The 12993-nt window shown below is 42.9% G+C and overlaps 1 protein-coding gene across 1 annotated transcript in view; it reads left to right on the top strand.

Moving 5' to 3' along the window:
- LOC139292818 (aryl hydrocarbon receptor-like) overlaps positions 1-10098 on the top strand; it is a 28859-nt gene extending 18761 nt beyond the window's left edge. The window contains exons 3-11 of the mRNA XM_070915209.1: positions 592-689; positions 2498-2587; positions 3058-3172; positions 3298-3425; positions 3597-3790; positions 4073-4182; positions 4690-4831; positions 5025-6810; positions 7262-10098. Coding sequence (XP_070771310.1) covers positions 592-689; positions 2498-2587; positions 3058-3172; positions 3298-3425; positions 3597-3790; positions 4073-4182; positions 4690-4831; positions 5025-6810; positions 7262-7339 — 2741 coding nt within the window. The 3' untranslated portion in view covers positions 7340-10098. The remainder of the gene's footprint in view (positions 1-591; positions 690-2497; positions 2588-3057; positions 3173-3297; positions 3426-3596; positions 3791-4072; positions 4183-4689; positions 4832-5024; positions 6811-7261) is intronic.
- The last annotated feature ends 2895 nt before the right edge of the window (positions 10099-12993 follow it).

The following is a 12993-nucleotide window of genomic DNA, read 5'->3' as shown; positions in this document are numbered from 1 at the left end:
CACGTATGTGAGAGGATGGACAGGCCTCTTAAATGGCCTAATTATATTAACAGAATCCATTGAATGTATATTGCCCTTAGAAAATAAACCTATGAAACAACTCAAGTTCTCAGTCGTCAAATAGTTTATTTGACTTTTTACTTCTAAATGATTAAACAAGCAAGCAGACTGTGTGAAATAGACTACACACGGTGTGTCTTCAGATTTGATGCCAAGCAAACTATATAAAAGAGCCATTATCTTTTCCCCTACGCTATGCTGCACATACAGTGGCGGTTCTGAACCCAGAGACCAGACGCTGGTTTGTGCTTTTACAGCCTACCCGTTTACAACTTAAATGATGCCAAAACATTTTAACACAAGTTTTATTTCAGTGGCATTTCAGACATTATTTTTTATCTTCCAGCGATGTTGGTTCGTTCCCAGATCCCAGCAATTACTCTATCTTGGTGAAACAACTAGCTGAGGGATATATATGCATGTGTATGCATAACCTTTCTAAAAACGCTCAAGATGCCTCACAACCGCACAAGATGTCGATATGACCTCGGCTGACCCCTCTTCTCTGTTTTTTCGTCACCCTCTGTGCAGCGGCCACGACGAGCAGTCTGGTGTTTCCTGGAATGAACGGGCAGAATGGGAACAACGTGGACACCGCCGGCTTCTCTGAGGGAGACCTACTGCTCCAGGTACGAGGCAGGGTCAAGTCAACCTCTGGGGGGAAAACACCCGCTCAGACTCTGCATGTGAATGTGTCTTAAAGGGTCTCATTTGTGATACATGACTTATTTATCCTAATGCCTCTGTGTACCTCTGTTATGCCATGTTTGGGACTTCAACAAAGATCACTGGTTTGGATTTATTTCTAACTCTAACCAACAGTCCCACAGCTGTCTTAGAGATAGTAAAGCTTTCATCCGTTTCAGACCAAAGCATGCTCGGTGTTACAACCTCGTAACAATATACAAGTGCAAACCAAAACCACAGAGGGCCAATCCCATGAGTCTAGCTATTCACATCTTTTTCTTTTTTTTTTACGGGAGACAGGTATGACAGGTTGTTGTAAATGCATATTTGATCTATTCATATAAGTCTGCTGTGATTGATAGTCACTGTTCACTGTTCAGACTCCAGTCTGTAGCTCCATACACACTCCCAAACCACAATATTACACAGAATTACATTAGATTAAACTGTGCTAAATGAGATTAAATAAAATAAACTGCCAAATAAAATTAAGTTTCAGTTGGTTTGGATTCTAGCTCCAACATCCTTGCACTTGCATTGTTTGCCTACTTGTGCACTTGTCCTGTAGTAGTAGTTACATAGACTAAATGACATTTAAATGTAAAGAGCAATAGAGAAACCCCCCATCCCTGAAAGAAAGACTGATTCCTCACAGCTAAGTCCTGAAGTCAGGTCAAATGACGTGCATTTACCCACTCTGATTGACGGCCAGCGCAGGATAAAGCTGTGTAACTGTGTCAGTCTGAAAGCAGCACTAGACAGCTCACATGAAGATCACTACAACCAGCAGAGTAAAAGATGAAAGCCTAAAAAATAGTGTAAATACACCTTTAAACAGTTTCAGTGAATGTTACTGCTGCACGTTGAAGAAAAAGTCCCACGGCCTGATTGATAACTAAACAGCCCGAGGCTCACAGGTGCATAAATGCACTGTCAGATTTTGTTTATTTGTGCACTAGTCGTGTTGTGTGGAGCTAATCCAGGTCTATCCATTTAGGAGGATGTTATGACAGGTGAGACTGCTTGTCTTAGTGCCTTTTACCAAAGCTGGGACACGCTTTGTGGTTCTTAACAAAACCTGTGCTTGTCAAGTGTCCTGCACCTTGTTTATTGACACTCGCCTGTCAGGTTAATTTTCACACTTTGTTCTGCGTAATGGCCACAACAGGCGGTGGTTATGTAATACAAAGGGCCTTTGAGAAGCAGCAGCTGTTGACGTGATTTCAGATCATAAACAGGCAGCAGGATTTACGGACATCATGGTAAAAAAAATGGATTGTAGTTCCCAAATACAACGCAACATTACATTCATTTAAAACGTTTTTAATTGTGACAGATTGGGATTTAATCTGTACTCATTTTGACTGTTAAAAACTGGTGGAAGTGAATTGAATCATAAAATGCACGGCAAACCTGTAGTTTGAATTTTTTTTCTGTGGGGACTTACAGTTAGTGGAAGCAGATCCTGAGCTGTCCTGGTCACCAGAGGACCCTGTTTACTGAGAACTCTGCTGAACTGCCCTCTGGTAGCAGCAAACTTTGCCATACATATACAAATACATTCCAGATGGAAACTCTTTACCACCCACTGTCCTGCGAGATGCTATGAAAAGTCACATAAATATGAACAACAACATGAATCGTACCAAACTATTCCTTTAAGAATGGTAATATCAATATGTGTCAGTATGTGCCATGTACTTTAAGAAACCCCTGTGGGTGCTGACTGACTGTTCTCTTCCCTGTGCAGGCGTTGAACGGGTTTGTGATGGTGGTCACGTCAGAGGGATCTGTCTTTTATGCCTCTGCCACAATCAAGGACTACCTGGGCTTTCACCAGGTGAGATGCTGGCCTTCGAGGCCCTCTTAAACTAATATAAGATACAATATTCTTTTAGTGTCAAATCCTCATCCCCATGTAGATTTGAAAAGTGGCTGTTTAACGTGGGTTCTTTCCTCCTTGAATTCACGTCAGTTACAATCAGGTGTGGAGGGTGCTGTCTTATACTTGGATCCCAAAAAATATCCCAGAGATGTTAGGTTGGTTTGAAATCCTGTGACTGTTGTCAAACGTTTTGAAAACATCGATTAAAAACTTGCTATGCCACTCCTGCAGTATAAACCACTCTCGAGCTGTCATCTCATGTGGTCGTGTGTGTGTTCTCCTTGTCCACTTGTGGTTTAGCCAGTAAATGGCGTCTGTTTCACCACCAACACTGCCATAGGAGGTAGAGCCTGAACTGGTATACACCTCATGTCTAAATGACTTGCATTGCTGATGAAGCGCTGTGTTCTCTCCTCTGCCGACAGTCGGATGTGGTTCATCAGAGTGTGTTCGACCTCATCCACACTGATGACCGGGCCTTGTTCAGACAGCAGCTTCACTTTGCTCTAAACCCCCCAACGGTTGGCGCTGGTGGAGATGGTAAGAACTGTTTTATTCAGGCTTTAACTGCGAGGTTATGACATGATGTCAGTCTCCACACCTCTGTGTGAGTAAGACGCGGTTCATGGTTCCGACGTGTAATGATGTATCTCTACCCGTGTTAGTCTTGCAGAGTTGTGGTAGTACAGTGATGTACAGTCCTGAGCAGCTTCCCCCAGAGAACTCTTCCTTCCTGGAGAGGAGCTTTGTGTGTCGCTTCCGCTGCCTCCTGGACAATTCCTCTGGCTTCCTGGTTAGTACAAGTTATATTGTCAAACAGTTGCCATAGTTGGGTGTAATGTGGCTTAATTACCTTTGCCTCATAAACAACATCTCATGCAGATCTCATTTCAAGAAACCCTCTAAAATCTCCCCGAGTTACTCATCTTTTTATTACTCGTTTTTTTTTTTCTACCCAAACCAGGCTCTGAAGTTCCAGGGGCGACTGAAGTACCTCCATGGCCAGAAGAACAACGGGACCAGTAACAAACCACAGCTGGCACTGTTCACCATTGCTATGCCCGTCCAGCCTCCATCCATCGTGGAGATCAGAGCTAAAATGCTCCTCTTCCAAAGCAAGCACAAGCTGGACTTCACACCCATGGGCATTGATAGCAGGTGCTACAAATTCTTCCATTCGTCTATTTTAATTTATTACTTTGTCTATTTTTCTTGGCAGGTAGTTTTTTGGTGATCAGAAACGATCATTTTAAATAAATTGTGCAACAGAAAAGTCCAGATGCTCCATCTCAAAACACCATCTTCTAACGTTAGGCAGTTTTCCTCTGCCTTATCAAAATACGCTTATCTATTGCTCGTTTCTTCAACTGTTGCTTGTCAACTGAGGTTTATTCCAGCAGAACAAACGTAATGTTTTTTCTTTTCTCTCTCTCTCTCCAGGGGGAAGATTGTTCTGGGCTACTCAGAGACTGAACTGTGTATGAAAGGCTCCGGCTACCAATTCATCCACGCCGCTGATATGATGTACTGCGCCGACAACCACATCCGCAGTATGTTGGAGAAATTTCGACTTGACTTTATGAAATGTTTGGTATTTGATGGAGATGCAAGAGCACATTCACATTGTTTGTTTAATGCAAGAGGTAATCAAACAACAGTCAAGTGTTCTTCTATTCTGTTTCTCACTAGAAAGATAGGCCAAAGAAAAATACGCTGTAAACCTTTGTTTGACTAATTTATTACTGAACCTGCCCATCGCAACTCCGTGCCGCCACACGCCGCGCCACCCACCACCACAAGTGAATTCTCGTCCTGTGGGAAACACTGCAGCATGTTTACATGCTTGATCCTAATGTTTTGAGTCATTTCTGCGTGTAGTCAAGAAACATTTGACGGGAAAGTTTAAAGAAATTTGCACAGCTCCTTTCTGCCGCCCAAAGGATGAACCATTTTTATTGCATTTTTATATGGTGAGTAAACCATCACAGGCAAAAAAACCAACATGTCAGAGTGCTGATAACCTCTCATTGTGTGCTGTTTTTGTCTTTGTCTCACAGTGATGAAAACAGGAGAGAGCGGTCTGACTGTTTTCAGGCTCCTGAGTAAGTCGGGTGGCTGGGTGTGGGTGAAGGCCAACGCCAAGGTGATCTACAAAGGAGGAAGACCTGAATTCATCATTGCATATCAGAGAGCTTTAGTGTGAGTGTTTGATCCTTTAATAACTTCACCGTCAGTGGCTCTATTAAATAGCAGTGGCACACTGTCTACCAGGACAGGAGATGCACAGGAGGAGGAAAAAAAAGACGCCTCGTCGACAACGTTTCTGACTAAGCTTAATAAGAGCCAGATCTTGGTGTCAGGAATGTAACGTGTGCTATTTGGTCTGTTTCAGCAATGCTGAAGGTGAGGAGCACCTGCGTCAGAGGAGGCTGCAGCTTCCCTTCAGCTTCACCACAGGAGAGGCCGTCCTCTACAACACCGGCCCCACAGTGGACATCGCTCAGTTTCAGTTCAATAAAATGTTTACTAACAGTGACGTGAACAAGGAGGTGGCCCCTGGCTCTTTGCTGGACTGCTTCCTGAGACAGGATGAGATGGCCTACACCCATACAGTGGACCCCCCCTTACCCGTGGATCAGGTGTTCATGGACAGCCGGGCGCTGGTCAGCGTTGCCAGTGATGCGTGGCAGGAAAGCGGAGTCACAGCCACAACAAGTGACCCTGTTGTAGTGAAAGAGGAGGCCAAACAGTCAGTGATGGCTGTTATTGACAACCTGGAAAACATGGCAGAAAATGGTGACTTTTGTGTAGCGTTGCAGAATCTGGAGGTCGATGATGCAGAGCTGATGGAGTGGGAAAATGCCCTCAAGAGATTAGGTCAGGATCAGAATCAGCAGAACAATGTCAGGTCTGAGCTGGACAGCATCCTCACTAATGACATATTTGATTACATTGATAAGGTTTTGTTCAAGGAGAAGGGAGAAGATTGTCTTGACGACAGCCCTCCCAGCTGCCTCACAGCGGTCAACAATAATCAGCAGGACCCCTTCACTCAGGCTGCCCGGCTCTCAGCCGCTGGACTCTGTGAGCCACAGTTGTTTCAGACACCGAGCCTTGATCGCACTTACTCACCGATGAATGGTCTCTACGCTCACCAGCAGGATGCAATGAATGGACCAGTGATTACAGGGCAAAGCTTAGCAGAGTCTGCTCAGATATTCAGCAGCACCCAGAAACTCTCCCACCATGGTTCCCTGATTACTCAGGCAGACGCCAACCTGCCCCCTCTCCAACAGCTGCAGGTACAGGACATTTTCAGCCCGTCTTTAGAGCTCCCCGAGCTCACTGTTCCTGGCGCCTCAGCTGAGAATGCCTCAGCCCCCTTTCAATCCTGTGAGCAGGCATCTATCAGCCACATGGGCTGCCTTCAGGGGATTCCTGGACATACGCAGTCCAGCCAACTTCTGCTGTGTCCTCAAAACAATTTGCAGGCTCCTGCAATGGCAGCAAATGGACAGATGCTGCAGAGTTCTGTTCAACAACCAAACAATGCAGCACCCGGCGTAATGGACATTTTGCCACCCCTGATTCCTTGCAATGACTTTAATTCCTCTAGCACACCTAATATTCCCATTCCCTTTTCCACGGCTTGCCTGCAAGGAAACCCCGCTTTGGAAACGCACAACCACCAGGTTCAGCAGTGGCCACAGAGCCAGCAGCAGAAGCTGCCTCATGCTGGCATCGTGCAGAACGGACATGATCTGATGCCAGCATGCCACAGCCAAACTTCAGAAAGCCAAACATTCCCACGTGCTGGCCTTTGGCCAAGGAGTGTCACCGGACTGAACCACACTCAGCAGGGAGGGCTGGCATGTGGCCAGGCAGCTACTCACAGCAGCTGCATGTTTGACCAGCACTTTTCTTCCCGTCCAGCAGGAGGCGACATCCTGGCTCTCTCTGCGTCTTCAGGCCTGAGGGGGGCTGATATGTCCCTGGATCAGAGTCCCCCTCAGGCTTCCTGCTACTTCCAGTGGAGCCGCAGTGAGCCTGTGGTGGGCACATCGGCCATCAATCAGCAGAACGCCAACATCAGTCCTCTGACTGCTCCGCCCCACATGTCCTCTTCAGAGCACACACTCAACATCCAGCACTACCTGGAACACCAAAGACAGACACAGGTAAACACGTCCCACTGTGGGCTGGAAAAATGAAAGATAAATAATTATTTTCAGGCCACATTTAACTAACAAACGTTTTTATTTATTTTACCAATTCTGTCAATTATTTCTTCCGTAAAGAAAGCAAAGAAAATTGAAATTGGAAAAATGGACTTGAAAACCAGAAATCAGTTAACAGTTCGGTTAAAAGCTCAAAGGGTCAGTTCACCCATATCACAAAAAACAGCAGAGGCAAATGTCACTTTATTGTGTGACGACTCATTTCAATATACCCATGCCTTCATCAATTAGCATTTTCTGTATAACATTTCATTTTATGGCTTAGTTGTCACCAGTATTATTAAAGTAGGATTATTTTGCATTCTCTGTGTTTAACATTTCCATTTACTGTTCTGAGTTTCTTTTTTGTGTGTGTCCTTTAATCATGCATCCTCTCTGCTCTGTTCTGCAGGATGAAAGAGGCTACGCTGAACGCAATGGATTTTTTGCCACTCCTGCTCGTGACATGGCCATGTACACGTCAGAGTAGAGCCAAGCCATGTTGTTGTTTCTGTTGCAACGAGTCCAGGAGAAGGACAACACACAGTTTGCCTGTATCAGTGCTTATCCGCAGACTCTCGTGCTTACTTTTATTGTCATATGTCTTATATCACTCTGTATCATATATATGCTTGGTCCAGTCTGTAATGTTTTTAGTGAAGATACACTATATTATAATAATGAAGTATAAAGCCACAAGTGCGTTTACCAGGATGGAGCTTGAGCCAGCTAGGTGAATTGGTCAAGTAAATCCAAACAGCCAAAGAAAGATGTTTTTATAAGGGAAACCTAAAAATACTGAAAATTGAACGGGATGTTTTTTTTAAATGTTATCAATCTAAACTTTGATGCTGACAAAGTGGGGACTTCTTCTAAAAGAACTCATCTGTGTAAAAATCAGCGTGAAGAATCACTGAAAGTGATCGCCACCTTAAAACACAGCTGTAAATTAATATTATTGCAGATAAAATAATCGGTATATTTTAAGTGAAATGTGGTTGACGTAAATGTTTAAATACAATCTGTAATTCACTGTACTAGTCGTATTTCTTTCACCAGAAGGTCTGCTCTGGCTCACAACAAAATCTCATATGTACAGAATGCATCAACATGTTATACATGTGTTTATCTGTGTGCAGTATAAATGTGCCTTTATGGAGAATACTTTCCAGTTAGGGATGCAGCGATATCTCATAATCCAACATGTCAACCAACAGTGGACCTGTCAGAAACAATCAGAGAATCAGGAGACATGGTTTGGTTGTTACACTACTCAGAGCAAACATTTTGATTTTGACTGCAGTGCTGCTAATTAATTTGACATGCATCTTTCTCATGTCTATAAAGCCATGGAACTAAAACTAAACTGCAAGTCCTGTGCCACTGAGCTTTATGAAATCCCCCCCCCCCCCCTGTCAACTTGTTCATCAAAAACCTTCACATATATATAACAGCAAACTTCAGCCCTCTAACAGACAACAAAGTGGTAAATATACCAAGACAAGTTCCGCGATACCTGAATTTACAACACTGGTGACAATAAGTTCCATTCTCACATATTTTGTGATCCTACATGAGAACACCCCCAAAACATATATTGCCTTAGTCCAAACATTAATTTATGACTGTATACCTTTTCTTGTGCCTTCTCGCTGAATAAGCAGCTGAAAAGTATCTCCATATAAATATATCTGTGCCTTCTTGTATAAAGCGTCTTAAAATAATATTTTCCTCAGTAGTAGTTCTTGTTCTAAAGCAATTCTTTAGAGCTGCACTAAGTTAAGGGAAGCCATGTTCATAGTCCATTTTCCATTACACAAACGTCTTTAACAATGGAAATAAGGGAAAACACTTAACTGCAGTTGTGACCTGGAAAGAGACAGTACGGCTTCTTTCATTGGTTGACAGAATGAAAATGTACCAAGCAGAGTATTTAGAATCACCATATGTACTTTGCTGTGTCTGTTCCCTGTTTGTGCTCCTCAGTCTGTTTTGGCTCTTTTCATCTGACTTGCACCAGATGTTTGCAACTACAAGAACAACAACAATGGTTTGGATTAGCATGAGCAAGAACAGCATTATCATGGCAGCTTTACCGTATTCCTGCTGCATTGTGGGATATCACTCAGTATTTTACCTTTCCTCGAGAATCTACCGTGTATGTTTTTGGAAACACCTTTCATTACAATATTCAAAAGTGGTTAGGGCAGATTAATATGGCCTCCTTTCCGTGGTTGCTCATTGTTCTTTGTTATGTTGAAAGAGCTGCGATGGAAACCTCACTCTTCCTCCTGTAGAGGATCTCAGCGTGGAGCAGACTGTGGAGGCTAAGGACGGCCTGTGACATTGGACTTTGATGCAGACATGTCATGACCGGAGCCACTATGAAAAACCTGGAGCCAAATTGTTTTATTCACAGTGGTGTTGATGTTTTTAAGCTAACATGTGCCTTGACAGTTGCCATATTTCTGTAATTTGTAAAAAAAAAAAAAAGAAAAAAAAAAAAAAAAAGAAAGAAAGAAAGAAAAGAAAAAAATCTCCACTATTCAGTTTAATGTAATCCACTTATATTTAGCCAAGTAGTTATTGTATCTATATGATGATATATGTTAAACAAGTAACCCCCCTTTGTCTACTGTTAAATGCTTTTTCATAAACATGTGTGCGATGATTAAAACTGTTTTGCTCATTTCTTTATAAAAATCGATGTTAAAGATCAGGTGAAACTTTATTGGACCCTGGAGGGAAATGTAGTGACTCCTGCAGCAAAACTAGTAGCTGCTAGTAGCTGGGACAGCAAGGATTGCTTCTGCTTATACTGCACTTCAACTGGATTAGCTAACTGAATCACAGTCAGTGACGGACATTCACAAATCATTGCTAAACTTAAGTGAAAGAGCTCTCGAGCCCCCTTGGCAGACCCTAAATGTATCTGTCCATCTACTGCATGCTTCCTCTCCTCCATCATGTAAGATAAATGCTCGATTTCATCACCTTAAGAACATTTAGATTTTATGACATTTTATACATCAAATGGTTGTGGAGAAACTAATCAGCACATTAATTGATGATGAAAATAATCTTCAGTTGCAGTACTAAAAACTTCAGAAACAGTGGGGACTAACAGCATCAATGGCAGCTTTATGATTACATCTTTGTGTGTAAAGCAAAAACTTTTGCAAATTGTAAATCAAAAGTTCATCATTAAACCACCTGTGCAACATGAATAATTGTCCTCAAAATGAACAGTGACAAGCATGTCCCGTTTGGTAAACGTGGTAAACCTCCATCCCGGCTAAGACGGGAGCAAGAGAGGCAAACGAGGGCGGCGAGGAAGCACATCAGCTAAGTGACAAGCCCCCAGACGTGTAGCAAGTAAAGGAAGAGTTAGAGAAGTAAAATGTGAGGATGTGAAGAAGGAGGTGGAGAAGGGGGTCACGTGACGACGAATGTTGAAAGAGATTGTGAGCCGGGTTTTCCCAGAAAGGAATGATGGTTTATCCACCAGAGGGCTCACTCTCCCCCCGTCCTCACCCATCAGTGTCTCATGGAAACAACACTGGTATACCAGGAGCCGTTCCAGGGTCGGGGGAGGTCCAGGGTTTAGTCCAAATGAGTTACAGGTGCTCCCATTCAAGAGTAGAAAAGTAGCATGAATTTAGAAATGACCATAAAGTATGTACAAATATAAGATATGAGAAATAAAAATATATACTTTACAATATTTAAGTGAGACATAAAAGTAAAAAGATATATATATATACATACAATAACAATGTATATGTATGCATATATATATGTATAGAAGTATAAAAGCACTCAATGCAGAAAAATGTCCCCTGTCATTCTATTATATATCAATGTCATTAGAATATTATTACTCGTGCATTAATGTAAAAGCTTTATTCTACTGTTGTAGTTGGTTGAGGTTGAACTAATTTGTATAGGATGCAAACAATGATTGTTTTCATTATGGGTTAATCTGCTGATGAACCATGAAATGTCTTTGCATGAAAAATGACTTAAACCATTGTCAGACCAGTTAGTTGCACTACTACTGTTGCAGCGCAACAAACTGTGCAGAAAATCCCGGCCAGTATGCTTTCTCGTAGTGTGCTGCAGTGACGAATGTTTGGCCTCGATGCTTGGTGTATAGGCCCCCAACATCATTCTGTAACTAACGTGAAGAATCCTGCACCAGCGTTTACTTGCCTGACGAATTGAAAAAAGAAATATTCAAAAACGACTTTACGGCTGCAATATATCATCGGTTTCCTGCACAGCAAGTGCTCGTGGTTTTATTCAAAACAAAAGAGAAGCAGAGACAAATACATTTTTGTGGCCTGTGTACTCATTGAGTCTACATGTTGTTGTACTTTTGTAAAGGGAGAGGGTTACTGCCAAACGCCCACTTGCCAAAGTTATTAGTTGGTATTTTCTTGAAAGCTGTAAAAAAACCCAAAAAAAACCCAGAAGTGGGCCCCAAGCCACAATTTCAATGATCACTTACAAAGCCACAACCCTCATACATTTTTCAGTAGCTTATTTTTTTTTCCACTGCAAAGGCACATTCTAGGGTTTGAGGGCAGAGAGCCTGCGTGCTAATGTAATATTACAAACAGCTGATTGTATATGGTTTGATTCCCCAGTTCTCTTCTGATTGCCTCTCCCCTGATGTCAGTCCAGGCATCGTGCTGCACTCCGCAAAACGTTGAAGGCTTGCGTGAGGTTGGAATTGTTTGCATTCCCCCATTTGTTTTACTGATAGACACTGGACAGTGGGCTTTATTATTTACCCACTTTTGAGACATCAAGACATTTACAATGGTAGCCTATATTATGGATGTAGCTGAAAAAGAAGAATGAGAATTCATGAGAAAAAAGGTAATAAGATTAATAAGAATAAAGCAAAAAATCTCTGGTTACCTGTCAGAAGATTACCCTAATACTCTTAATACATAACCGAATGGGCAGATTGCAGTGAGATGTGCTGATGCTACTCAGTGCACTATGTTGTTAGTTATAGTGGATCCCATGCTAAGGCGTCACAGCTCTACCAATCAAAGCTCAGTGCTTTGGTTTTACGGCAGGTGCACTGTCTGGTTTAGTCTCAGCACTCTCATCAAGTTCCGGCAGTTTCCTGTTTTTTCCTGCTTCCAGCAGCAGCAGCAGGGTCTCAGGTAAACCCTCTGTACGCTACCTGCCCAGCACCAAACAGCCAACAACATTAGCAAATAGCTCGTTGGGACGGTCATCTCAGGTAAAATACCCAGGGCTGGTGAAGACAAACCGAACCATAGACAGTGACATTGTCAGGTTGTGGGTTATTCAACTTGGCAGTTCTTCTGCCACCAAGTGGCCAAAAAAAAGAAATCAGTTAATGCTACTGTATGCTTCATAATAGGTCGGCTATACTAACACAGTAGCACACGTTTGATAGAAAGACAGACAGTTTACTTTAAATCAGATTACATTTGATTTTTTTAATAATTGACTGACAAATGAAACCAGCAGGAACCACTTACCTGTTTCCACATAAGCTGATGCACTGAGTCATGAATGTACATCCATGTATATAGGTACAACTGAAACTGGACAGTGGACATATGTGTTTGCTCTTATAATTTCAGTAAAGCTACAGATAGATTTGTAGGCATGTATACGGGGGTCCAAGCATCCCAATCGATCTGTAACTGAGAGAACCCCAGAGGAACCAGGAGTCGTGGATAGGGTTCTAAGACCCACCTTGGAGTGTCACATTGCTTAATGCCTGAGGAGACATGTAACAGCTGTCTTGTGGACGAACTTTATGTTACCTAGTGAAATGGGTGCAAGGTGGAGGTGTTACATGCAACATGGAAGAAATACTGTACCATCCCGTACCTGCAAGCTTGGTGTCTTCCTTCCAGTCTGAATAGACTCCTCTGCTGAGAGCATGCCCCCCATCCCCCCCACCCTCCAGGCCTTCAGGGCGACCTTGACAAGCAGACAGACTGAAAAGGCCACAGCTCTCTCTTTCTTCCTCGTCCTGTTGGGCTCAGAGCAGGAAAAACGCATTTACAGCTGCGGTGGCGTCTGTCCCATGGGACACGCAGTGTCTGAACAAAACCTTTGTTGGCCCCGCCCCCCAGCTCCTGGAGGCAT

The sequence above is a fragment of the Enoplosus armatus genome, chromosome 11, assembly GCF_043641665.1.
Source record: "Enoplosus armatus isolate fEnoArm2 chromosome 11, fEnoArm2.hap1, whole genome shotgun sequence".
In the NCBI taxonomy this organism is placed as follows: domain Eukaryota; kingdom Metazoa; phylum Chordata; class Actinopteri; order Centrarchiformes; family Enoplosidae; genus Enoplosus; species Enoplosus armatus.
The sequence above is the reverse complement of the archived record's forward strand: the minus strand, read 5'-3'. Positions and strand labels throughout refer to the sequence as shown.